This window comes from Phocoena sinus, chromosome 1 (assembly GCF_008692025.1).
Source record: "Phocoena sinus isolate mPhoSin1 chromosome 1, mPhoSin1.pri, whole genome shotgun sequence".
Taxonomy (NCBI): Eukaryota; Metazoa; Chordata; class Mammalia; order Artiodactyla; family Phocoenidae; genus Phocoena; species Phocoena sinus.
The window spans coordinates 42,579,411-42,605,098 of NC_045763.1; the positions used below are offsets into that span (position 1 = coordinate 42,579,411).

The 25,688-nt window shown below is 39.9% G+C and overlaps 2 protein-coding genes across 2 annotated transcripts in view; one reads left to right on the forward strand and one right to left on the reverse strand.

The window, feature by feature from the left end:
- The window catches only part of FAF1 (Fas associated factor 1), a 492,565-nt gene extending 490,588 nt beyond the window's left edge, over positions 1-1,977 (reverse strand). The window contains exon 1 of the mRNA XM_032640813.1: positions 1,841-1,977. Within this exon, the coding sequence (XP_032496704.1) occupies positions 1,841-1,885 (45 nt within the window). The 5' untranslated portion in view covers positions 1,886-1,977. The remainder of the gene's footprint in view (positions 1-1,840) is intronic.
- A 6,882-nt stretch (positions 1,978-8,859) lies between these two features.
- Positions 8,860-15,259, forward strand: CDKN2C (cyclin dependent kinase inhibitor 2C). Its single transcript, XM_032613918.1, has 3 exons — positions 8,860-10,071; positions 10,528-10,667; positions 14,093-15,259. Exons 2-3 carry the CDS (start codon positions 10,539-10,541, stop codon positions 14,468-14,470), a joined length of 507 nt encoding a protein of 168 aa, XP_032469809.1. The 5' UTR covers positions 8,860-10,071; positions 10,528-10,538; the 3' UTR covers positions 14,471-15,259.
- Positions 15,260-25,688: the final 10,429 nt, after the last annotated feature.

A 25,688-nucleotide genomic window follows, 5' to 3' on the forward strand; every position in this document is an offset into this window, starting at 1 on the left:
GCTTTTTCCAATTTGTAAACAATTGTTCACAGCATTGCCATTGGTTTGGAAAAAAAAACTCATTAGAATGTTTTCATGCAATCAAAATAAAATCCCAAATGCTTGTCAGAAAATCTTACTTTGCCTCTGAATGCAGGAATTCTAAATTTCCAGACTGGCCGATAAAGCTAAGCATAATAATTGTCACAAACAGGAACTTCCCCAGCAGTCCAGTGGTTAAGACTCCGCGCTTCCACTGCAGGGGGCACGGGTTGGATCCCAGATCGGGGATCTAAGATCCCACATGACACGCAGCATGGCCAAAAAATAATAATAATAATAATTGTCACAAATACTAAGAGAGCAAACAGCTACAAGTTATTAGAGGAAGTCAAAAGTTTGGTAAATCAAAACAAAGTTACAGTTACCTTAAAGCTTTTAATGAGGTAAACTATACTTTTTGTTGCTTAAAGCCATTCCTACTAGAGCAGAACAATTTTACAAAAGGATAAAATCATTCCTAGACATACAGAGTCCTTTATCACACAACTACATTCCACATTAGATAAAAGACTAACTTGGAGAATGAAAAAAAAGGTGAAAGAATTAGGCAGAAAATCTCAGGCCAATCCTAATCCTACAAAGCACCAAAATCTTGTGGTCAACTTTTATTTTCAGAACTTCCTTCTGTTTGAGTTTGAAAGTTACAGTATAATCAAATGCAGATATATGCATATTCCTAATGTAGCAGATATGACTTGGATAATTAAATGAGCAAACTCTGGAAATGGCCATCAGAATATTTAGTTGTAAAAATAAGTAACTTTAAAAATTAGAGAAAGACAAAAGCCCAACAAAATATCAGTAAGGAAAAATATTGCCTACTATGCTAGCGTTAGACCATGTGCAATGATGGCAGTGTTAAAGGAGGGAAACGTCTGCCTATACAGAACTATAGCTTCTAAGTTAATGCCAAAATAAATGGTTAAAAATATCTCACTACAATATTTTCTTCCAACATCAAAAGGCAAAAGTGGTGTTTACAGGGTATTAGTTCTAACTCCAACTCTTTCATGAAGCATACAGCTCTACTTTCAAAGGTCCTCCCTAAAATACTTATATGCCAGTGTCACTACAGTTGAGTCAGTAAGAAAAATCTTTGCTCATCCTTAAAATTTCTCTTGGAGAAAGGACACCAACCAAGTAGTTCAAATCTGTACAGGAAGGGAATCCACAAATATGAATTGGTAATTTATTAAGCTTGTGAACTCACTGCAAAGATACATTGATATATACAGTCTATTTGCCTCCTCCTCTTCCTACACCCCAAAGACTCCAATAAGGCATCAGTCTCAAATGTTTATTTCTCCCTCAAAACCAGCACAATGTCCCGCTACCCTCACCACCTCCTCACCATCATTCTTTTTTACTCTCCCCTTAATACACCACACCCACACTTCATACAGCACACTCTCCTCACAAATCCAAAACTCCTCACCTAAAGCACCTCATACTTAAAAGCCCCACACTTATCCTCGAATTCTACACATTACCTATAATACAGGAAACAATACAATCCACACACAAAACAACCCGACAGAACACCCCACTCACTCGACAAATACCATTCAAGCCGTACATAAGCCATTCTACACACCCCCAACATAACATAGTCCCCCACAGTTCACAACACACACACACACACACCACACACTCACACACACCTCAAGTCAGGTACCGTATAAAAACTTAAACCACACAGCACAGCAGCGCTCAAACAAACGCTGGGAAGAGGCCACCCTTTGGGCACCAGAAACCCACGAGGTTGGAGGTGAGAGGGTAAGTGGGCCCAATACTTCACCTGAAAATCTGCCAGGATCATCTCTCGGTCCATGTTGGACGCCATGGCGGCCGCCGAGTTCCGCGGCTCCGGGAGCGAAGCGTGCACCCGGGAGGGAGACTGCGCCTCCTGCGGCCGTCTCCGCCGCCGCCGCCGTCGCCGCCGGGCGCCGAGGGGCTGGCGGGCGAGCCGGCGGGCGGGCCGGCGGGCCGGCGGGCGGGGCAGCGCGGGAGGCTAGGCGCTCATGCACTCGGTAACCTTCAGGCGCCTGGGCCGCTTGCCTGCGCCCCGCGGAGCCCGAGCCGCAGCCGCCTCAACAGGGAGGTTGGTAGTGATGTGGGTTCGGTCTTACTGTCGCCGGCCAGGATGAGGGCTGGTTGCGACAGCACGCAGCCGGCTCCCTTCAGCGGCGACAAGACCGGCGGGGGCGGGGAAAGCGAGCGAAAAAGCAGGCGGGCGAACGCCACGGCCGCCTCCGCCTCCTCCGCTTCCTCCCTGGCCGCCGCCTCCGCCCCTGGTTGGCCAGCGCCGAGGCTGTCGCACATTTTGCCTGTCATCGAGGTCGCAAAGCGCCGCTTTGCGGCTACCACGTGACTGCCCTCCTGTCAGACGCTGGGCGCGCGACTACCGGGCGGAGGTCCGCGCGCCGCCGGCGGGGACGCCAACCTGCTACTGCGGCAGCTTGGAGTCCCGCAACAGGTTATTCCGGTTTGAATTAAGCAAAGGCCTCGGGGTACCGCCTCCCCGTGGCTGGGGCGGGGATTAGATTCTGCTCCTTACGTGGTTATATAGTAACACACATACACGTCAAGCCTCACAAACCAACTCAGCATACCGTCACATCCCGTCTAATAAACATTTCATAAATGTACATTTTCTCTGTTTCACCAAAATACAACTTCACATAGCCTTTTATGCTCAACCTGTCAAAGCCCACTTGCACACTGTCACACTCGATCCCAAGCCCTGACGCTTGCATCCTCAGACATTCAGTAACAAGGAATGGCAAGCAACCAGATTCCCACGGTAGTCATGGGGCAGACATGGAAGCTGAGAAAGGTGAGAATATCGATCCCGAGAAAAAGATGATCAGGCTTTGAGCCAAGAATAGTCGAAGACTATGTACAGTGAAGTGTGATAGTTTGTCATTCCCGCTGGAGGAAGAGTGACAGAACATGTACAACTTTGACTTGGGAAAATATCATCTTCTGGACTGAAATAGAGCATGAACTTGCGGTGGAAAGTATGTAAAATCCTGAAAGTGTGAAGTAAGTTTGCTGATTTTGTGCTGTAGAGTTAAAACAGAAACTAGTGAAATCACCATATAGAATCTTTGTATTCCCTGAACAAAAAGAGCACTATGGTGTTCTAAAGATCTAGGTTTATTCTGCTTTTTTTTCTTTAGACGAAAATATTCTGGCCTACAACTCTCATGTAATAGTCTGTATTTAGACCAGAATGAGGTAGTTAAGGAACAGAACCATCCATAGTCACATGAATTGAAGGGTTTCTTGGTTAATTGCCACCCCCAAGGAAGTAATTCCAAAATATAGCACGAATATGAATTAAGAGGTAAAACAGAGTACCAGCAATTTAAGTGTGGCAATTCACTTGCCCCATTCATATATGTCATTCTCAGCACAAGGCAGGTGGATGATTGTCTCTAGTTACATGGCCAGGATTAATGCAGTCCTGCAAAGTTGAGATTTTTCTCTGTGATGACATGTGTGTATATCTCGGAGCCCATCCAAATCCAGTACTGCTCCCCTTCTCCCTCCCTCCTCTCCATCTGGAAATTAAAAGAATGTGGTAATACAGAAATAGGGGAAGAATACACTAGACATTCAGGCATATGGTTTCTAGTACTGCTTTCCCAACTAATTAGCTGGGGGAACTTGGATGGGTCACTTAGACTCTCTTGACTTCAGCTTCTGACATGACTATTTCAGGTGATGAGAAAACAATTATGAAAATGCATGGAAGCATAAAATATTTTTACAAAACAAGCATAGATTTCATAGTCAGCATTACTAGGCTTGAGTTCTAGTTCTGCCGCTTGACAAAAACAGACAAAAAACTTCTCTGACTCTAGATTTCTTTACTTCTAAAGTGGGGCTTATAAAACTTATTTCACAGAGTGATTGTGATTATTGAGTGATACAATGCTTGTGAAAACTTTTGAAAACCTTAAACCATATTAGGTGCTATTACTTTGTATACCAGTTCCTAAATGCTTTTCTCAGGATCACCTCTTTCATAATATTTAAGCCAACAAGGATTCTTCTCCTTTCTAATCACTGCTGTACTATCTTTACAACACAGTTTAATACTCTGATAAATTCTGTAATTTTTTCTCTAATTGTTTCATCTCTGCATGTTTTAATCTCTCCTCAAAGGTTGTAAGTTCTTTGAGATTATCAGCCATTTCATTCCATGTGTTTTTATATTCACAATAGTTCATAAATAGCAAACTCTTGAGTACATAACAACCAATGCCTTTGAATTTATTTTTATTGGATGTCTAGTAGGTACAGGTACTTCACACACCTTATCTCATTTAATTTTTACAACAACCATTTTACAGAATAAAAAACTGCTCTGATAGGCTACGAATGTGCCCAAAGTCATGCTATACAGGGACAGACCTAGTATTCAAGGCTAGGTCAAAACTAGTGCTCTTTCCACTCACCCTGTTGCCTCCCTGCATTTTACCCTCCATAGTGTATAATTCCTGAAGAGACTGATTCTTCCCTATGATGTAACTATTCATGGTTGGATACCCAGAATCCAGAGTAACTTTCCACTACAGAGAAAGGAATGAAAGAAAAATAAATACTGAATTAAGAGAAAATTCGGGACTTCCCTGGCTGTCCAGTGATTAAGAATCTGCCTTCCAACGCAGGACGCAGGTTTGATCCCTGGTTGGGGAGCTAAGATCCCACATGCCTTGTGGCCAAAAAACCAAAACATAAAACAGAAGCAGTATTTTAAGAAATTCAATAACGACTTTAAAAGTGGTCCACATCAAAAACATCTTTAAAAAAAAAAGAGAAAATTCATTTCCCCAGAATTCCTTCCTTAAAGGAAACAATTTCATTCCAGTGTCAAAAACTGAGAAAATAAAAATATAGAGATTCTCTGTCCATAAGCATGGGCAAAGAAAAATAATTTTAATCTATCCATTCTCATAGTTGTTTTACTGCATTAACTCATGGAGCTCAGTCTAATTCAAATATAGATCTTTTTCTAGAATCTCCATGTTCTTTGATCTTACCATTCTTCTTTTAAAAGGAATTTTATTTCATATTTTTTCAAATATATATAATAAAGTTTACTTGTAGTTATTTTGCTAAATTTTTATTTGAAATAATTTTAGATTTATATAATAGTTGTAAACATAGTACAGAATGCTCCTATTTACCTTTTTCCAGCTTCCTCTGTTACCATCTTGCATGACCATGGTACTGATATCAAAACTAAGAAATTAACACTGGCATTAATACTATTAATTATGTTCTAGAGACTTATTTGGATTTTTATATTAATGTTTTTCTGTTCCAGGGTCCAAACCAGCATACCACATTACATTTAGTGGTCATGTTTCCTTAGCCTCTTCCAATCTGTGACAGTTGCTCGGTCTTGACTTTTTAAGACTAATGGTCAGGAACTTTATAGAATATCTCTCAGTTTGGGTTTGTCTAATGTTTTCTCAGAATTATGCTGAGTTTATGGATTCAGGGGAAGGATTCCACAAAGGTGATGTGTCCTCATCACATCATATCAGGGACACATGATATCAACATAACTCATTATTGGGGGTGTTAACCTTGATCCCTTAAGTTAATCAAGCTTTTTAACAATGCTACTCAATTACAATCTAATTCCTGAGAAGATTAATGCTACTACAGTTAGATCCACACTTAAGTAACCCAAAATATATTTCATATAATGATTTAATGTTTGTTAGGACACTAGTGCCTGATCCTAGACTCTTTTTTTTTTAGCTTATGGTTACAATTTATTACAGGAAAAGGGGAAAGGATACAGGCCAAAACAAGCCAATGGAAGAAGCACATAGGGAAAAGTCTGGGAGAGTTCCAAACCCAAAGCTTCCAGTGAACTGGACTCTCAAGTAATGGAAAAGGCCTAACATTTGGGGATGAATTCTGAGTTCAAATCCTATATCCACTACTTATTGGCCTTAGTCACATTCTCTATAAGCCTCAATTCCTTCACCTGAAAAATGGGGATAGTTATCATATTTACCTCCCAGAGTTGTAAAGATTAAATAATGTGTGCATGATGTTATAACCAGGAAAAACTATAAGTATTAATTGTTGCTATTACGTTTAAACTTTTGAGTTGCTTACTGGGCATTTTTTTTCTTACTTTACAAAAAGACTTTTTATAAGTGGTGTGAGAACCCATATGAAAAAGCCTGCTGAATTTCAGAAATAAAATGCCAAAGCCACAATAATGAAATGATAAAAAGGCCCTTTGAGGGTACCAGTCTGTTTTCTATGTCTCTTGGATCTATAAATATAACAAAAGGAAGATTTTGGGACTATGTAAAGAAATTGTAAATACCATATACACATATCCATAAGTTAATCATTCTGAAACTATGCATACTTAAGTCAATGAGGGAAAAAGCACAAAATAATTTGACTGTAGTATTTCTATAAAGCCTTTAAAATGAGTATAAACTGCTGAAAAAATTTCCATGACTGTTAGTATTTTATATCCAACTAAAAGGCTCTATTTCAGTGTTTGAGAGATATATCATTACTGTGTTAAAAGACAAACTACTACTTTCAAAATAACAGATGCTTAACTGTCAATCTTTTTTGTACACCATGTTAGAATGTAAGCTTATTGAGGGCAAAGATACTCACCTTTGACTTCAGTGAACTAGCCCTCAATATGAGATTTTCATTGCAGGTCTTTTGTAGTGCTTACTTACGCTTTCTGAACTAAGACTGTAATCTCTGTGCTGTCAGTTCTGGGTTATACAATAAGCAAACGAAGCATATGCTTCAGGACACCAGCTAAGCCAGAGTAAAAAACAAACAAACTTTCTTAAAGAATTTAATATTTCAGCAAAAGCATTGAAGTAGTCAACATGGGAAAAATCAGAACTTTGTTGGACTCCTTTACACTTATTTTTTGGTTTTGTATTATTTTTATTTACATATGAGGTGAGTTGCTGGGACATCAAAATCTTTTCAATGCTTAAGAGCTCCAAAACTATTAATCCAGCTCTGTATGCATCTTAAATTACCATAAGTTTTATTTATCGTTATTCAGCAAAAAGAATTTTATTTCATGAAAATTATAACACATGTATACCTATACTTTACATGAGTACAATATTCTTCCTTATTACAATGTCTTCTCTTAGCAAGAAACCATAATAAATGCTAGAAAGCAACTCTCATAAGTTGGACTAATGCCAGTTATCTCTTAACAGCCAACAGTGCTACTATATCATCACACCCTCCAGCTGTACTGAAAGATTACATACTAATTTCCCAGAATAATCAAAAGTAAATTATATTATTTATGGTATTTACTGGTATATATGGAATCCTAAATGTTCTATTTGAAATGTCTAAATATATGTAAGAAACGAGAGGAGTTAATTTCTTCTGTTGTAGTTCATGTTTGATTTACATTTCAAGTTTAGTTACCTAAGAAAAGAGCTCTGGTTATTTTCCTCTCAACAATTCAGTTAAAGGAAACACTGCAGGATTCTTTGCAGTTTCAACTCTCTCTCTACCTACCAGGCAATCTGATGCTAGATGATTATCCCAATGTTGTTGGTGTGTTTCGTTGCTAATACTCCCAGTGTACTTCAAGGAGCTGGGTATAGATGTTGCTTGAGGACCTGCTTGCTAGAGGTCGGTAATAATTAGACCACCTGTCATTTTTTGCTTGGTTTCATTTTGACCACTGGGTGCATCCTGCAACTGTGTTGGATATTTTTAAGTGCAAAAAATATAGAAAACAGTAATTAATTAATCTTACATAGCTAAAAGAGGAAGTTAAAAGTACAGAGAACTGGTGTCTCAGATGATTGAAATAAACGATTAGGAAGATACTATTCCTTTACATTTAGACACACCCTCCCCCCCAAAACAAGTCCCATCTAAGTAGAGAGAACTTTGACAAGAAAGAAATGGCCTTGTTAGAAAATCCTTCCCAAGACTTTTTTTTTTTTGCTTTAAAGTTAATTGCTTTTCTCCCTTTCCCCAAAGAAATGGAATATTTCAGTTTCAAGTCCCTGTAACATTAAGGCTTCAGAGTTCGTCGTAATTTCTTACCTATACCATGCCTTTAGTTTTCGTAAAAATCAGTCTATAAAAAACTTTTGCTTTTCCTGAGCACTGGTTTTGCTGTCAGTCAGGTCTCTCCCTCCACCCCCGCGGCCACCTCTGCCCACCGCGGCCCTGGGCGTTGAGCTAGCAGGTGCGAGGCCGAAGCTCTGCACTGAGAAAAGGAGGCCGAGTTTACACAGCGCGCGCCCCAGAGGAAGAGGCGGCAGCCGTAGGCCTGGCCGCCCGAACTTCGAGAGCCTAGCGGGGGAGCGCGGAGGCGGGCCGGGCTGCCCGGCCAGGGCCGGGGAAAGACTCGCTTCGCGCCAGCCTCCTCTCCGCCTTCCAGCAGTCTGCGCCGCCGAGCCTCCAAGGCCCTGCGGCTCTCCGCAGCCTTAATTAACAAGCCTCTTTCCTCCACCTCCGCCCCCGCCGGCCTCGGGGCAGCCCGGGGTTTCACATCTCAGACTCCATTCCGCCCGCCAGCCGGAGGGGGCCGAACCCGGCTCCCCGGGCCCGAAAAAGCCGCTCCGGCTGGGGCCTGGCCGCTGGGCTGGCGGGTGGGAGCCAGCGCAGGAGACTGAGGGAGGAAAGTGGAGAGCGAGGAGGCGGGAGAAAGGGCGCGGGGCGGGGGGCGGGGCGAGCCCGGCAGAGTGCTTGAGCGCCACCAGGGCGGAGGGCGGGGCGTGGGCGGTGCCCAACCTTCCCGCTCCCGCGGCGCTGCAACTCAGCCGAGCCTCCTTAAAACTCTGCCGTTAAAATGGGGGCGGGTTTTTCAACTCAAAAAGCGCTCAATTTTTTTCTTTTCAAAAAAAGCTGATGAGGTCGGAAAAAAGGGAGAAGAAACCGGCACCGTCTCTGCAGCGGCAACAGAAGCAGCAATTGTTTGAGCGAAAAAAGAAGCGAGGGAGGGAGGGAAGGAAAAGACCAGAAAGGGGCACGACGCACAAGTGTCTGTAGGGGTGAAGGGAGCAGGGACCGGCGATTTGGGGGGGACCAGCTACAAAAGAAACTGTCACTGGGAGCGCTGCGGCTCGGGAGGAAGCGGTGCTACCCAGCTCGGCTCCAGGGCACAGCTGGCTGGCGGCCGCTGCCCTATCGGCTGCACAGGCTGGGGGCACAGGCCAGGGGACCGCGAGAAGTTGGCGAAGTGGCACCCGGCGCCGAAGCCGCTGGGCTCTCGCCAAGAGCGGCGGGACTGGCTGCGCCTAGGAATTGTGGCGACTCCCGATACTCAGAGCTTGGCCTGTGACTTCCCAGGACCCTCCCGATCTCCGGAGGCCCACAGAAAACCGGGAAAGGAAGGAAAAGAGGCGGCGGCAGCTCAATGAGCTTCTACATTAGGAAGTCTGAACTGGCTCGGTCGTAGGCGGGAAGTTACCGGTGGGCTGCCCTGTGCAGCCGCGATGCTGCAGCGCGCTGCTTCAGCAGCCCGGGCCCCATAGACACTTCCCGCATCGCACTGCCCCTTCCTCACGCTGCTGGGAGTCCCAGGACCCGGTGGGGCCGGCATGACCGGCTTGCCGGGGGCCCGCCGCGCGCCCGGCAGTCTCCGGAGACGCGCGCCGAGCCTGGCTCCCACGGCCTCTGAGGCTCGGTGGGGCTGCGGTAGCCCGGCTGGCGGGCTCCGGAGCCCTCCCGCGCGGCGTTAGCCCGCAGCTCGGCCTAAACGCGAATTAAGGCTCCTCCGGAGAATCCAAGGCCACCGAGGAGTCGTTACGACCTGTAACTTGAGGGCCACGGAACTGCTACTCTCGTTTGCTTTTGGCGATCATCTTTAACCCCCGGAGCACCTCAGCATCCAGCCACCGCGGCGCTCTCCCTGCCGCGGAGGACTCAGGACTACCCCTTCGGCGAGACGGATGGAGACCGAGCCCCTTCGAGGACCTGCCCCTGCGGTACTGGCTCGCGCGGCTCAAGTCACCACCGTGAACAAGGGTGGGTTGATGCCTTTTCTTCCCCCCCAAATGTCTCTTTTTTCGCGGTATTTTCTGCCCTGATCTAGTGCCTTAAATCTCCGCACACATTCCTCACGGAGATCTGTAGTGTAGGTACGTGCCAGCTCTGCCTATATTTTACGTCCAGAGTAATTTACCAGAAATATATGTGTGCCTGTATATCTCTCAGTTTAATCACCAGAATTCTTCATAGGGGTTAAGCTAAAAAGCGAGGAGCGGAGCCCCTCTCCAATGGCTCAGTTTTGCTGAATAATCACGTGTGAATCGAGGGGCGGGCTTTTGGCAGGCAGATCTTACTAGTATTTACTACCAAGCTCTACTCCAGATTAACCATCCCAGTCCTTCTGTCAGTCTCCGATGCCATCATGCAGCCTGGTTAGGAGCGAAGGAAAGGGGAAAAAGAAAAACAACTAATTCATCTTTTCCCGATCGTCAGGACCCTAAAGAATGGCCGAGCCTTGGGGGAACGAGTTGGCGTCCGCAGCTGCCAGGGGGGACCTAGAGCAACTTACTAGTTTGTTGCAAAATAATGTAAACGTCAATGCACAAAATGGATTTGGAAGGACTGCGCTGCAGGTTGGTATCCAGAGAGGTGGGGAAAACAGGTCAACAATGTTGCCTACGTGACCCGGGTTTCTAGAATAATAGCTTTTAAGCTTTCAGGGGTACAAAATTTAACTGTTTTAAAAACTAGTTGGTTGCCATATTTTATATCTTTAAGTGGATCCAACTCCCCAAAATGACGTACTTTGAACAAACTCGTCAAATCCAATAACATCCTCGATATCAAGTGGGTTCCAGGTTTGGTATTAATTTTTGGAATGTTTTTGTGACGGTGGGGATTCTGTAGCAGTCGTAGCAGCGCTGAGTTTTTTGGTTTTTCTTTTTTTTAGACAGCTCTGTAAACACGTTATTATGATTATTATTTGAAGTAAATACACTGCTATTAGTGGTTTCCGTACTTTGCTCCAATAATTGACTTTAACGTTAATTTTCTTGACTACTGGCAAGGGTGTTTTTTCTTCAAATGCTTCAGGTTTTGACCAACGACCTTTCCTCGTTTGGAATGGGTGGCCTGGGCACGGGCACAGGATGTACATTTCACAGTTAATGTAATACCATCCACCCATTCAGGATCGAGGAGGAATAAAAAGTTGAATTTTCTAATCAGAGCTCAGTTTATAGTGTTTTTGTCTCTGCGGTCATACCCTGGTATGTTCTAATTTTTAGTAATTAGATTTACAAGCAACAAATGAAACACGTCCAGCTGCCAAGTATTGTACCTGATAATTTTTTTTCCTCCTCTGAACGTTATCATGTAACTTAGTTGAAAGGCTCAGAAACAGAAAAATGGCAAAGTAGTCTCAAACAGTTGCTTTATCTGAGTTCTGATGATATTCTTATAAGCTATGCGTATTCGAAATGCAACACTTAAAGCTGTTTTTGAAAATCCACTGGGGAGAGGGTTTTTAGAGTGCTTTGTTTTAATTGCAAGAATTAGAAATTTAAGTGGCAGGAGATGTACTATTGACAGATGAAGTCCATACAGCCTGTATATTTTAAATCAGAATACACTGACCTTGCAAAAATTTCAGTATTAAGGAAGCTTATAGATACTAAATTATCTTGTTATTTCAGGTAGATTAAGTGGGGAAAGGATTTTTTTTCTTTTTCCACCTAGTAGTTTTTAACAGGTTTTGTGATGATAGCAATGCCACAAATTTAATATATTGAAAAGTTTCCTATTGAACATTCAAAATATTATATAAATATCACAAAGAATGAGCCACTTAACCCTGTAAGAATAGGATCTTGCAGGACTTTTGACGAGCAGGAAGACTGGGAGATTAATACCGCAAAAAAAAAAGTTTTGACAAACATTTTTAAAACAACTCTGCAGTCTCGTTTATATTAAACATACTTATCAAGATATTAACACCCATTTATTGTGGCTTAGTCCTAGTACATATAATGAAACACACACAAACAGGAGTCTCAAGGCTTATTTTCAGTATGTATAATCCTGACTCTGAAGTTGTGTCATAACTCAAGAAAGAACTTTCTTTCAAAACAATTTCCAGCATTACTATTATTTTTGGTGAAATATGGCAAATTTTCTCCTACAATTATGTTTATTAACCCAATTACAAAAGATTTTTCCCCCTTCCTAGTGTAAGCCTCTCAATCAGGATATCAAAGGCCTTAATCGTACATTTGCTTTACAAAGATCCAAGGTGTCTCTCTCTTATTTTTCCCAGTTCAGGTCCTTAGATGTGACTAAATATTTAGAGGCAGTTGTGGTAAAAATTAGATTGTGTTAATTTTTCATAACCAAAAAGTATTTCATTGAAGTTCTTGAAAAATAAATTATGTATCACTTTTAACCACTGCCCCAAAGGAAGGGCTAAAAGTCAACAGGGTTTTATCAACAGGGAAGCTTAACATCTTGGCCATCTATAGAGTTTGCATTTATAAAATATTATTCATTCTAAATATATTTCATCATGCTACTTAATTTGTGATTTTTTAAAAAACATTCTAAAGAGATAGATCAGCTTTGTATGTATTTTACAGTGTATATTTAATTTCACAAACATTTGAGTGCCTACTGTGTAATGTATTATAAATTTAGGTTATTATGAATATACCTAAATATAAATTAAAACAATTAAAATGCTGAAATATTCTTGCATGTTAATGAGACTATATTTTTCACGATTAAATTATATGTATTGTACAACTGATTGCTGCTCCACAAAATATTTTATAACTATGAGAGCCTAATAGTGATTTCTTATTAGCGTGAAATATATTTAAACACCAGTAGATAAGTCTTTGTCATGTGAATTATTTGTATGTTGACAGCAAATTTTAATAGCAAATTCTGGCTTTTAAAATACTGGCAGTTTACAAATAGCTATTCCTAAATGCCTGATAATAACTGCAAAAGGAAATAAGATGGATCACCAGTTGATTAATAAATGGGCTGAAACCACAAGACAAAGCTGTCTGTGTCCCAAAATACACATTTAATATCTTATTTTCTCTTCTTTTGCTCACTTGAAAATTAGGAGACTAGTTAGAACTTTAGGAAACAGTAAGTAATATAGTAGGATGACTGTTTCATTCTTTTCAAGAACAGTTTCCATACAGTCATTTCCTATCTAATACAAGACATATCATGAACTTAGTTTTAGATAAATACATTGACAATGTAGAACACTGTTGCTTTTTTTTTCACTTTAATAATCAGTAACATTTTTAAATTTCAAGTGAAGGATTCTAAGCACTAAACACACCTAATATCCCATATGAAATAATTGCAAAGAAAAAAAACTATTTAAAAAATACTTGGAAACTTGGGGCTGTATCTATTTGGAGAGAACTTGTGAAAATTAATAATTTAAGAAAATATCAGGTTTGGATTTTTAGATCATTTTCACACTTATAAAATCAGACTAGATGGAGTCTGATGTGTGGAAACACTTCTTCGAGGATTTAAAGAAACTCACTCTCCTTATTTCTTTTCAGCTGTTTAGAAAATAAAATTTACCCACATTTTATTTTACAGAATTAACACCCTAGGCATATCTCATGAGAATGAACAAGCAAACAGAAGGAGACTTACTTAAATCTCAAGTTCCACTTCTTTTATTTTAATAAATTCATGAAATTACACAACTCTTTATGGGAGATAGAGAACCAAGTTGTCAGTGAATTTTATATAAGTCGGACTCATTCTATTTTATTAATCAATTTATCCTACTTTTGGGCCCCTTTAAGATATTCCATCATAGAAGCTCAATTTTTAGAAGTTTTCTTCTACTTTTACCTAATAGTACTCATTTCCTGAAACTGAGTCCTTCAAACCCGATCATATGGGTCTTCCCCAAGCACTCCTTCATCAAAAATAGTTACATACATAAAAAGAGATGGATATTTTAAAATATTCTTGTAGTAGGAGCACTTGAAGGATTCTACCGTTTTTTCTTCTTTTCTAGGTTATGAAACTTGGAAATCCCGAGATTGCCAGGAGACTACTACTTAGAGGTGCTAATCCCGATTTGAAAGACCGAACTGGTTTCGCTGTCATTCACGATGCAGCCAGAGCAGGTTTCCTGGACACTTTACAGACTTTGCTGGAGTTTCAAGCTGATGTTAACATCGAGGATAATGAAGGGAACCTGCCCTTGCACTTGGCTGCCAAAGAAGGCCACCTCCCCGTGGTGGAGTTCCTTGTGAAGCACACGGCCTGCAAAGTGGGGCATCGGAACCATCAGGGGGACACCGCCTGCGACTTGGCCAGGCTCTACCGGAGAAACGAGGTCGTTAGCCTGATGGAGGGAAACCGGGCGGAGGGAGCTGCGAATCTGCAATGAATGTGGGGAGGGCTCTCCCACACTGCCTTCTATTTTGTCAGTTAATTGATTGGCTGTCCTATTTTAATATCATTTGTTAAAATTCAGTTCTGTCATATTTTAAGCAGCTAGTTAAATCTTCTGAAACTGCTAAGTGGAAATCTTACTACAGGTTTATGAATATATTTAAGCAACATCTTTTTCACCTGCAAAACCCTGAGTTCTAACATGTAATTGCAAATAGCTTTGGCTTTCATCCGAATATTTTATCTTTCCCTGACTTTTCTCCTTGCTTCTCCCTTTGCCAGTCTCAATACCCAACTTGAAGACTTTGTTTTAAAAATGGTTTGTCCTGATGCTTCTTTTGCCTGATTAAAACACTTTTTCAAAACAGGACAGTGTTTTCTGTGGTTTCCACTCCTCTTATAATCCCCACATAATTTGCCTCTTGCTAAGGAGAACTACACTAAAAGATCATGGTGTTTTAAGTCTTGACGTTAGAAAAAGTAGACTAATTGAAAAACTAGACATATTCTATTGATGATTCAGTTATTCTTTTCTTTCTCTCCTCATGCTTCCCCTCAAAGATTTTACTTGGTGCCTAGTATGTCTGCTTTAAAACAGAATAAGGACAACATGTTTGGGAAATAAACCTGAAATTATTTCAGTGTGAATTTATCCTTATATATTCGATCTTCCCTTTCTTTCAAAGTTAAATAGTTGAAAAACAGGTTTCAGAAGTAGCGATCTGAAAGCAAATATATGTTAGCTCTAAAAGGCACTTTAAAAAGAAAATGCCATCTAAAAGTGCTTCCCATTAGTTGATTTTTTAAAAATCACAAAATGAAACAATTGGTTAAATAATACGTTTCCCAAAGTTATACCATAAGTATGCTAAGTGTAACACTGACTTTTTCTCCCTGAAATATCAGAAGTGTAAAATTACAAAATGTTTAAATATTAAAATATGCTGCAAATACCAATATTTAGGGGATAAAAAGCTTAGCAAGAACATACATATATTACATATAAGGGTCATAACTTATTTAGGGGCTACAGGATAATAAATACAGAAACTTTTACAATAAATAAATAGGCCACTCCTACATATAGCACTTGATTCCCACAAAGCTTTTTGGTAAAGGCATATAAAATCTTAAGAATATGTTTAGCTAAAAATAAAAAAAAATTGAATGAAATGGAAATATCAAATTTCCAAGAGAATTTTCCAGCATCTACTACTTACTCTGTTATTTTAAAGATTTCACCAAAGGATTTCAATGCAGTTTCCATTTATAAATTTATAAATACTTTATTCATCATCTCCCACAAGAACAAAGATGTTTTATGTAAAAGTTCCCTCCTTCTGCTTTATAAGCTCCCTGCCCTCACTCCAAAAAGAACAAAATACCTCAAGGTTTATTGAAGGACATGGTTGTGATGCCTGCCCTAACAAGGATTGGAAGGTGGTAGGCAAGTGGTTTTCAATCATTTATTTTCCATGATAGTATAAAAGAATATAGAAGAAAAAAATCCGAGGAAAAAAATCCTTTTCATTTGGCATTTTAAGTTCACCTTCCCTATGTCAAGTGCAACAAGACTTCAACTTCTGCCACCTCAAACCACAAGTTACTGAGTAAATTTATGTTTGATAGCAACATGAAATTAAATGTAAAACGTTTATTTTAAAGTTTAGGAAAAAGTAGAAATTGAGATGATTTTGAAGGAAAAAGCTGTAATTTGCGTTTAAAAACTAGAATCAACACACAAAATACACTGCTTGAGTAAGCTGAATATTTTCTAAACACAAGACTATTACTAAGAAAAATAAACACTTCTTCAATTTGCAACTGTAAAGATGGATGTTTCTTAATTTAAAGTCGAGTTTAATGGACTTTTCAGTATCCATCAAGTATAAGCATTAAAATTGCTCTTTAGATATTTCAAATATAGGATGTTTATTAAAGTTAAAGAGAGGTACTTCTGCAGTTGCTTTATTCTCAGGTGGTCGGAGCACGAAAAGAGGAGAGGCAGCTCTGTCCCTCTTCACCAGCCTAAAACTTGCCTAGGCATTAGAACATCGCCACATTTCTTGGGCTCTTCGCAGGAAATAGCTTAGCTAATCTAAGTATTTTAGAAATGAGTTGTGTGGTCTCCTCTAGGAAATATGAAAAGCCATTATTCAATCTCTCAAAAACCTCGACAATATTCAGTAAGACAAATTACCGAAATGTATAGAATGGAAGAAACAGTACTGCAGAGTCTAACGGGGTCTAGTTTACAGCGAGCTGAGACGGGGAAGGATCTGAACTTTTTCAGATGCAGAGTAGAAAGGCAAGTGCTAATTAATGGAATGGCCACAGCCCCAGGGGACGACGCCATAGAAAGAATGGAGGATAGTAAGCAGAGATGCGCTCTCAAATTCAGTTATTCACTGCGCCCGCATCCACGTCGGGAAACTCAAGGCTTAGCCTTTGCCCAGTAAGCTGAACCCCCCGGCTTACACCTGGGGAAAAGTAGGGCCGGGAGTGGGTGCGGGAGGGAAACACCAACAGGACCTCAGTCCACGTTCTGGTCTCCAAGCCACTAAGCAACTGCATTTTACCATATTTCGGTAGTGAATCAATAGTTTTCTGATAAACAGTGTGCATCTCCTAATGGTGTGATGAGCTCCTACACACACACCACGCTGGGTGACTAATAAATGGATAAAATAATTCTGTCCCAGGAAAGGCACTTCAATTGGTAATATTATAAATGTCCTTGATCGCGTTGATCAAACAAACGTTGTGGAATCCGTGGCCCCGGATTGGTTTCGAAATCTCAGTTCCCAAAAAGGTGCTTTCGGCTTTTGCCGGGGGTTAGAAGTAATAGTCCAGAAGCGCTGGAAGAGTACAGTGCTGGAGCGAAAAAGGGTCGTGCTCGCAGCCTTCCTGACTACCCTAAGCTACCTTCATCAAAAGGCCGGGGTGGGGGGGGGAGGGTTGGAGGGGGAAAGTCCGTCTCTTCGTCCCTCGAGACTGCTTTGATTTTACACCACAATTCCAATTCCAAAAAAACAGATCCACGTAGGGAGCTAATGAGAGGCTGGAGACAATCTTCCAGCCTGAGACCCGGGGTAAAGCTTTGCGCACAGTCAACCCAAGCCCTCTATGGAGGGGCTGCGAAGTCATCCTTTCTGTCCCTTCGAAATTCTCCAGACTCCAACCGCAGCTCCCGGCTCCCTAGTGAGGAAGCTGGAGCCCAGAGCTCCCTCAGGGCGCGCAGAAAAGCCCGGGGTGGGGGTGGGGGAGTTTCAAAACCGTTAGCTCGCGTTGTGTGTTTTTTTTTTTCCCCTCCCTCGCTAAGGTTTCTTTTCTTTTCTCTTCCTGTCCAAATATTTCAAATTTCCGCGCCTTAAATAACAGTCTCCTTTTATTTAGTTAGTTTCCTCGGCAGGTTTGGCCGCCCGCTTGTCTCTGCCCCCCAGCGGGCCCGGGGCGCCTCGGACGCCTCGGTGCTGCCTGCAGCCCCTGCGCGCTGCCCCCGGCCCAGCCAGCGCGGCCCAGAGCGCGCCCGCCGGAGCCACAGCCCCCTCTTGCCGCGACCTCGCTTGACCCGACTCTCCCGGCACCCAGAGCCAACTAAGGCCGCCCCCCGCCCGGACGCTTGTCTGCTCCCAGCTCGACTTCCCTCCCCGGACTTTGGAGTCTCTTCTACTTTGGGGTTTGGAACCCGGTCACCCTGGAGCGGCGGAAAGGCCGCGGCGATAGGAAAGCAGCAGAGGAGGCCAGTGGCCGGAGCCTGCCCCAGCCCCCACCCCGCGGGTAACCTTGGAGGCGCCCTCGGAGTGAGTGTGTGCGCTGCTGCGCCAGCCGGCTGGGGCAAGCGGGCGCACGGCGCAGCAGGCAGGAGGCGGGAGCGGGGGCGGGGAGGGGAGCGGGCCCCGGTGCCTCACTGCAGCCGCCGCGGCACCCTGGGTGCTACGGGCTGCCGGGGCGGCCAGGGTTCCCCGGCCCTGGCCCTCAGGCAGCGGTCCCCGAGGAGGCGGCGGCCATCCCACTGGATGGTTCCGGCGACCTGTGCCTGAGGACTGGGGCCCGAGGGCGACGTGGGAGCAGGGGCAAGCGGGCCGGTGAGTGCCTAGCTCTCTGCAGAGGTGAGCTGGCGGCGGGACCGGGCGCGGCGGCTGGAGCAACTCCATGCCCAAAGCCAATGCCAGCACTCCCCCTCCCCCCGTGACAGCTGAGGACAGCCGGGCTCCGAGCCTCGCGTCCAACAGCGAGGAGGCAAATGCCTCTCAGGCTTCTCACCCGCTTCGACTGCTCGGAAAGTCCTATGGTGTTGCCTTTCCCCCACAAATTACTAGACGTCCAGAACTGAAAATGCACGTTCATTCGGAAAGACCCTTAGCTTGAAACACTCAGAATTGCAGGCCCGTCGGGACTTTGGGTGGGGCTGGGACGCGCAAAACACCTAGAAGTGGTCGTGTTTTTTGAACCCGGAATAGATCCGACAATCGAGTATGGCTCTTCAGCAGTGCCTGAAAAGAATAAAAACTCCCCAGATCTGAATATTCACTTGGTAAATCAAGGTTCCAGTGAAATGTTTTGCCATCTGCTATAGAAACATTGTGCGAGCTTCAGGTGTTAGGATGTGGGTTTGGAATTTTCTGTGCTGTCTTTAATCCTGAAAGACATTAAATAACAGCATGGTAACACACCCGGCAAGTGAGCAGAGGTTATCCTTGCCACCACAGCACCTGCAAAAGCACAAGTGGAACTCCTTCCTGAGTTCTAAAATGGCTTCTGGACCGTCCAGAGGTACCAGCACATACGAGGAGGGGGACGGGGGACTGAAGGAGTTTGTACATTTTTTAAAACTACACAGATATTATTAGACTTAGAGTGTTCCACCTCACCTCTCCTTTCTCCCAGTCCCCATTGGTCAAGGAAGAATTTTAGTGTAGGCCTATTCAATAATTCTACATTCAGCCTTTTTCTCTTCCCTCCTCCCTCCCCTCCCCCCCCAAAAAACCAGTCAGCCAAAAACATCAGCTCTTTTGGGGAGGAAGTAAAAAAACCACCAATCCTTATCCAAACCACCCGTCATTTCTTTTGAGCATAAAGAAGAAATCCTACAGATAACCTATACTATGAAAGAAGAAATAATTTACCAGGACCTCAAATGCATTCAGTTGGTATAATTAAAGTGATATTAATTAGCTTTTAACATTAAAATAATGGGACAGTTTCTGGAACTGATAGGTGAAAAGCTAAAAAAAAACTCCATTGAAATGTTTGGAGACGGAAGCTTCTGCTCTTCTTTATATTTCATCAGTACAGTAGTTACTTGGAAAAAAACCTCATACTTTATCTTGACCATATAAAGCAGTATCATGCTGACTAATTTTATTTTAGTTATATGCGTTAGTTTTTCAGATTAGTTACAAGAATAGTGAAGGTTCACATATAAAGCAAAACTGACATCTTTTAATGTTAAAATTTTAATTTAGAAATGCAACTAAATTATCACAATTATATTAAAGTACAGTCCACTCCCTTGTTTCTTCTAAGTGTACAGTTTGCACAACTTGCTGGTAAAGAAATCTATCCTGAGTTTAAAATGTATGCCTTGGAAACATGACTTCCTAAAGTAAAAAATAACTCACTGTTCTTTAGGAATAATTATTCTATAATTTGGCTGTTCTTTGTATAGCTAATGTAACAGTATCTCCTTTTACATTTTGGATCTATTGTAAAAGCCATTTGGGCCCAAATTGTTCTTGCTCCAAAATTTTCTCCTTCAGATATTTTTACTAAGAAGTGACTGTCCTCAGTGATGCAGCAGCATTCTGCTGCCCATTCTGCTAATTCAAGAACTTGAGACCAGACTTATACACGCCATTTAAAAGGAAACATTCTTCTTTTGTCCAAGTTCAGAACAGATGTGAATGAACGTTAACATTTGAAAGGCCTAGAATAATTAATTTGCAAATCAGTTATTATGGTTGATGATTCAAGATGAAATTTTTAAAGCCTTATGTATCAGAAGAAAAAGTGGGATCAAATTATTAAGTTAAGCAGCATTTGATGATGATTAATAGTACAATATTCCCTACCTCAATATTCAAATAAGCAATAGTGTGTATTGTGGTATGATTTTTAACTGTGAAACATAACACTCATCATATATAAAAGGAACTGAAGTCCAGAATATCTTTTTTCAGTATTAAGTAAAATATAATTAAAACACATTAGCTAAAAAAAAACAAAAAACAAAAAAAACCCCACTACACTATCACCTATATTTTTGGCTGTTCCCATCTTTCTTTCTTTTTTTTCTACTTCTTTTACTTTTTTGCCTCTACATTATAGGTGATGAACAAAAATAGCATGTAGAAAAAGGTTTCCAATCCTCCTTTATTCCTGCTGCCTCAGCCATCTACTTCTCCATTCACAAACATTACTTCAACTTTAAAAACCATGTTTTGTGATGCTAAAAAGTAATTATTCCCATTAATTAAAATGTATCATAGGCCTATAAGCGAAAAAGCATTGTCTGTATTTTATTTAAAATAAAGTGAAAAAAGTGTGGACGTTAGGTTGTAGCAAGTGTGTATTTATGTTTTGAATATTAATTGTCAGAATCTTAAAACACATTTAATATTTTGACATAACATATGCTAAGATTAACAGTTTAGAATCAAGATCTAGAAAATATTAAATTTAATTTCTGGTCTTTCTTTGCAAAATAATTTAATATATTTTAATTTGCCATAGTAAGATAAGGCTAATTGTTTTAAGTAATAAAAAGTTAAAATGTTGATACTTGTAGGAAAATATGAAGAGAGGACTATGATATCAAATCCAAAGCAATGTTTTTTTAAAAATAAATTACTCCTACTGGTAAATTATATACTCTAATTGTAGTGATTATTATTTTATAATTAAATTTTGCACTTGTCACATAGACCAAAGTTCTCTATGTTTATCTATAAGCATATAGTTGGTTATGCAGGTAATCCAAAAAGTACTTTGTGGTCCTGCTCTATATGAGTATTTTATGTATATATATGTATATTTAGATATTTCTTACTAACGTTCAGTACTGAATAAATAGATATTTTGAAGAAATACTACCAGTTCACTTCATATTGCTATTTTTAAGATGTTAAATTATGATCTGCTACAGAAATATAGGCTGATAATTTTTTAGATATAGGTAAGATCCAGGGAGGGATAGAAATTAAAATCTTAGAACTGAAAACATTGATGCAGGTCCTAGTTCCACCTAGGTTATTGTTTCAAATTTTTATCATGAGGCAAATATACATGAAACTACTTAACATCCACAATTAATGTAATCAAATTTGAAATATTAGAAACAGAACTGTGATAGTGCTAAGAAGAAGAACGGACATTTCAAGTTTTAGATAGCCATGCCTGTGGGTTAATTTAATATCAATTACATGATGGGCAGTTTGCTAAATAATCCAAAAGCAAGGACAAAACAAGACCAGTAAAAGATATTTGCCCAATAGTTCAAAAGCAGGGCAAACAAGACCAAAAAAAATTTTTTTTCCCCATTATACCACCATAGGAAATATAAACAAATTAATGTGCTTGGTATGGATAATTTTACAGTTTCCAGTGAAGTGTGCTACTTTTTCACTTGGATAATGCTTTAAAAACACAGCTAGAAAATAACCACTTATTATTTATGGTCATATTTTAAAATTACATATATGTTTTACTTAAATACAAAAATATATATTCTGTCCAAAAGTAGCAAGTTCAACACCATTCTGAAAGGGTGAGTGGATACAGCTGGACATCTGGACTAGACTGAGGGGCTGTTTAATGTGCAGCCCGAGTAGGGCCACTAGGGAGAGAGTACCGAACTGTCTGAATGCTGGCTAATTTGCTTAAGAGTAGTCAAAATGGCTCTGAGGTAGTATAAATTGCCTACAGTTGTTTAAATACACCATGTACCTAATGGAAAAGCAAATAACTTTATATAAAGACAGTTAAAAGAAGGAATATATATATTTTTGCATCCAGAGGGACATCACAAACATCATGGAGAAATATTAATGTAGCAATATAAAAGAGAACTGTACATAATAACATCAGCTGAAGATAAATGATTGCTTTCATTTCTTTAAAAAGGCTTATTTATTATGTTTTAAATATTTAAAATGCACAGTTCTTCAAACATATGACTAATATCTGTAAAATATACAACACATACTAATTTATTAATATTCTAATTTTAAAATTTTTCTCAAAAAAGTAATCCAAAGTACCTATTGAAAGATCATGCACCATACCCTAAAATCAGCAAATAAAGTTTGAGGCTTAGCAATATAAAAGAATTGTAAAGATCAGTGCTTTCTAAGGAAAATGTTCTGTCTTGAATTATCAAGATAAAGATCTGGAAATTTTCAGCAGCACATTTTGTCTTCTATGAACTAAATATGATTATATTTAGAATCAACATAAGATTTATTTAACATTTCTACAGTAAAGTAATATTTTATATCATCATTTTGAGTTTAAATATATAGGATTTAAACAACAGAACTCTGTATAGACATTGTGAGGTTTCTCCTTACTTAGTAGTAGGACAGACTAAAGAGAAATCAGATCAAAACACAAAATTCAGATGTAAGATTCAAGTTAAAGAACAACAATGATATTAAATCAACCAACAGAAGAATTGTCTCACACGAAAATCTTCCATTACTTTGGGGAAAAGGAGTGATAGGAAAAAATATTTAAATCCTTTTCCATTAGATTAAAAGATTACTGGTTTCTTATTCAATATTGTTGGAAATAAAATCCTAAATATTTAGGAAAGGGATATGAACATGCTAAAAAGCAAGTGAGTCTCTTGCTTTAGGAAGAGTTTAGGAAGTGTGATAGTAATTGATCTGAGAGGATTCTCCGAAGATATTTTAATATAGGTGTGAACATGTCAGCATATAAAAAGTACTAAATACATTGAATTTTGTTATCATCTCGTAGGCTGTTAAATCATGTGTACACAAAGAAAATAGGAGATACTTTAGTAATTGTCCCTTCTTTTGTACTAAGAAGTAATTGTACTTCTTAATTTATACATATATTAATTCAACTTACATTTCAGTAAGAGGAGAGAGAAAAGAAACACAAAATCAAGCAAGTTAATAAATCAATATCTATTATTTAGTCTCTATATTACCTAACTTAATATTCATAACCCCCTCAGGCATTGGGCTTTATTCTCCCATTTTTACAAATACGAAACTCAGATTTAATGATGTTGAGTAAATTGCCCATGTCACAGGCTGGTAATTTATAGCATAAGGATACAAACTCATTTCTTTTATTACTTCATTATAGCCAGATGGAAAGATCTTTCAGAGAAATTACCACAAATCAGTCAACTCAATAATCACATATTAAGGACCCATCATTATAGTTGCTTAATAGGTTTACAATTTGGGGGCTAATTATATCCAAAGCTTTCCACATCTGCAAAATGGGGGTAATAATACCTAATTTGTCATGTTATTGTAAAAAATAAATGAAGTATGTGTAAATTTCCTTCTACTCAGCAAGCCTTTAATAAATGGGAACTATTATTATGGGGACTCTAAAGTAACAGAAAATCCATTCTTGACCCCAAGGAACTTAAAAACTATTTGGGTAGATAAAGTTCACATGTGGCATACATATAACAACTGGAAAGCAAGCAAGGTATAAGCAAGTACATGGTAGTAGGTGATATAGATTGCACCAAAGAGCAAACTTATTACCAAACATCTTATTAGACTTATGATATTGATTTGAATATCCTATAGTGGAAAATTTCCTTTATTGAGAAGAAAAAGGAAAAGCCACCTCAAAATAATTGACTTCTTCTAGCATGTACTCTCTGAAGGTGTTTATCCAACAAATATAGCAGGTGAACAATGGAAAGTGACTGCATGGACAGAAAATATAAAAAACATACATACATAGGTATTTTGAAAGGTATCTTTCATTATTTTCAAATAAGTGACTATGATATTCTGACTCAAATGGGAATAGAAAAATACCTAGGAGTTTCATAATCATTACATAATGGGATCCATAATAAGTAGTAGAGGATAGTGAGTGAATGGCTTCAGGGCCAAATAAACTCTAACTCTGGTACTTACTATGTACCTCACCTTGGAACAGGTACTTAACCTTTCTAATCCTCATTTCCTCATTTGTAAAATGGGTATAATAATAATTACTTCACATGATTGTAATAATTAGGAATAATATTTATTAATAAGTCATTTAATACTTTAACATAGAAAACTTGGAAGGCTATAAAACAACAGGTTTCCTGAGATTTGGATTTAGTTATATTAATAAGAAAGAAAAGAAAATCCCTCTTAGGTGAACATAACCTTGAGTAACACAGACATTTGTGGATTAAGAATAAAAACTTTGAATTTAGACTTAAAGTCATCACTCCAAGCACCTATGCATGTGACCAATATACAAGTACATTCAGTTTTAATAACCACACTTATTAAAAACCCATTATATGTGAGGTATTTTTCCATATGCTGAGTATATGAAGGTAAGACATCATCTCAGCCCTCAAGGAACTAGTGAGAGAAACAATATACCTTATATGGAGTATAATAGGATATTAGGCATAATGAAGGTACAAAATAAATAATAAAGTAGATTTGGAAAGTAATAAGTACCTTTGAGAAACCAAACTCCATTTTCAGAAAGCTAACTCTAGAAGAGTCAAGTAGACTTTCATTTCCAACAAAATGAAGACTAGATTTCCTTTAAAATCTTACCAAAACTGATGGATAAAAAGTTTTTTAAACATATTTTGGAATTCAGAGTTGCACTGATAAGAAGGTATGGGAAATTTACAGAGACCAAAAATGAGGGAAAGTGAGTCCTGATGCCAGGTGCTCTGGGGGGCATCCACTGATCTCTAGGGTGTTACTTTGCTGGGGCTGCTATAACAGAGTATCAAAAACTGAGAAGCTTAAACAACAGAAATTTATTGTCTCACACTTTAAAGCCTAGAAGTCTAAGATCAGGTTTGTTTATTCTGAGGGCTGAGGGAAAATCTATTCCATTCCTTTCTCCTAACTTCTTGTAGTCTGAGGCATAACTTGGATAGTAGATGCTGTTCTCCCTGTGTTTTTGCATTGTCTTCCCTCTTTGTGTGTCTGCCTCTGTGTCCAAATTTCCCCTTTTTATAAGAATACCAG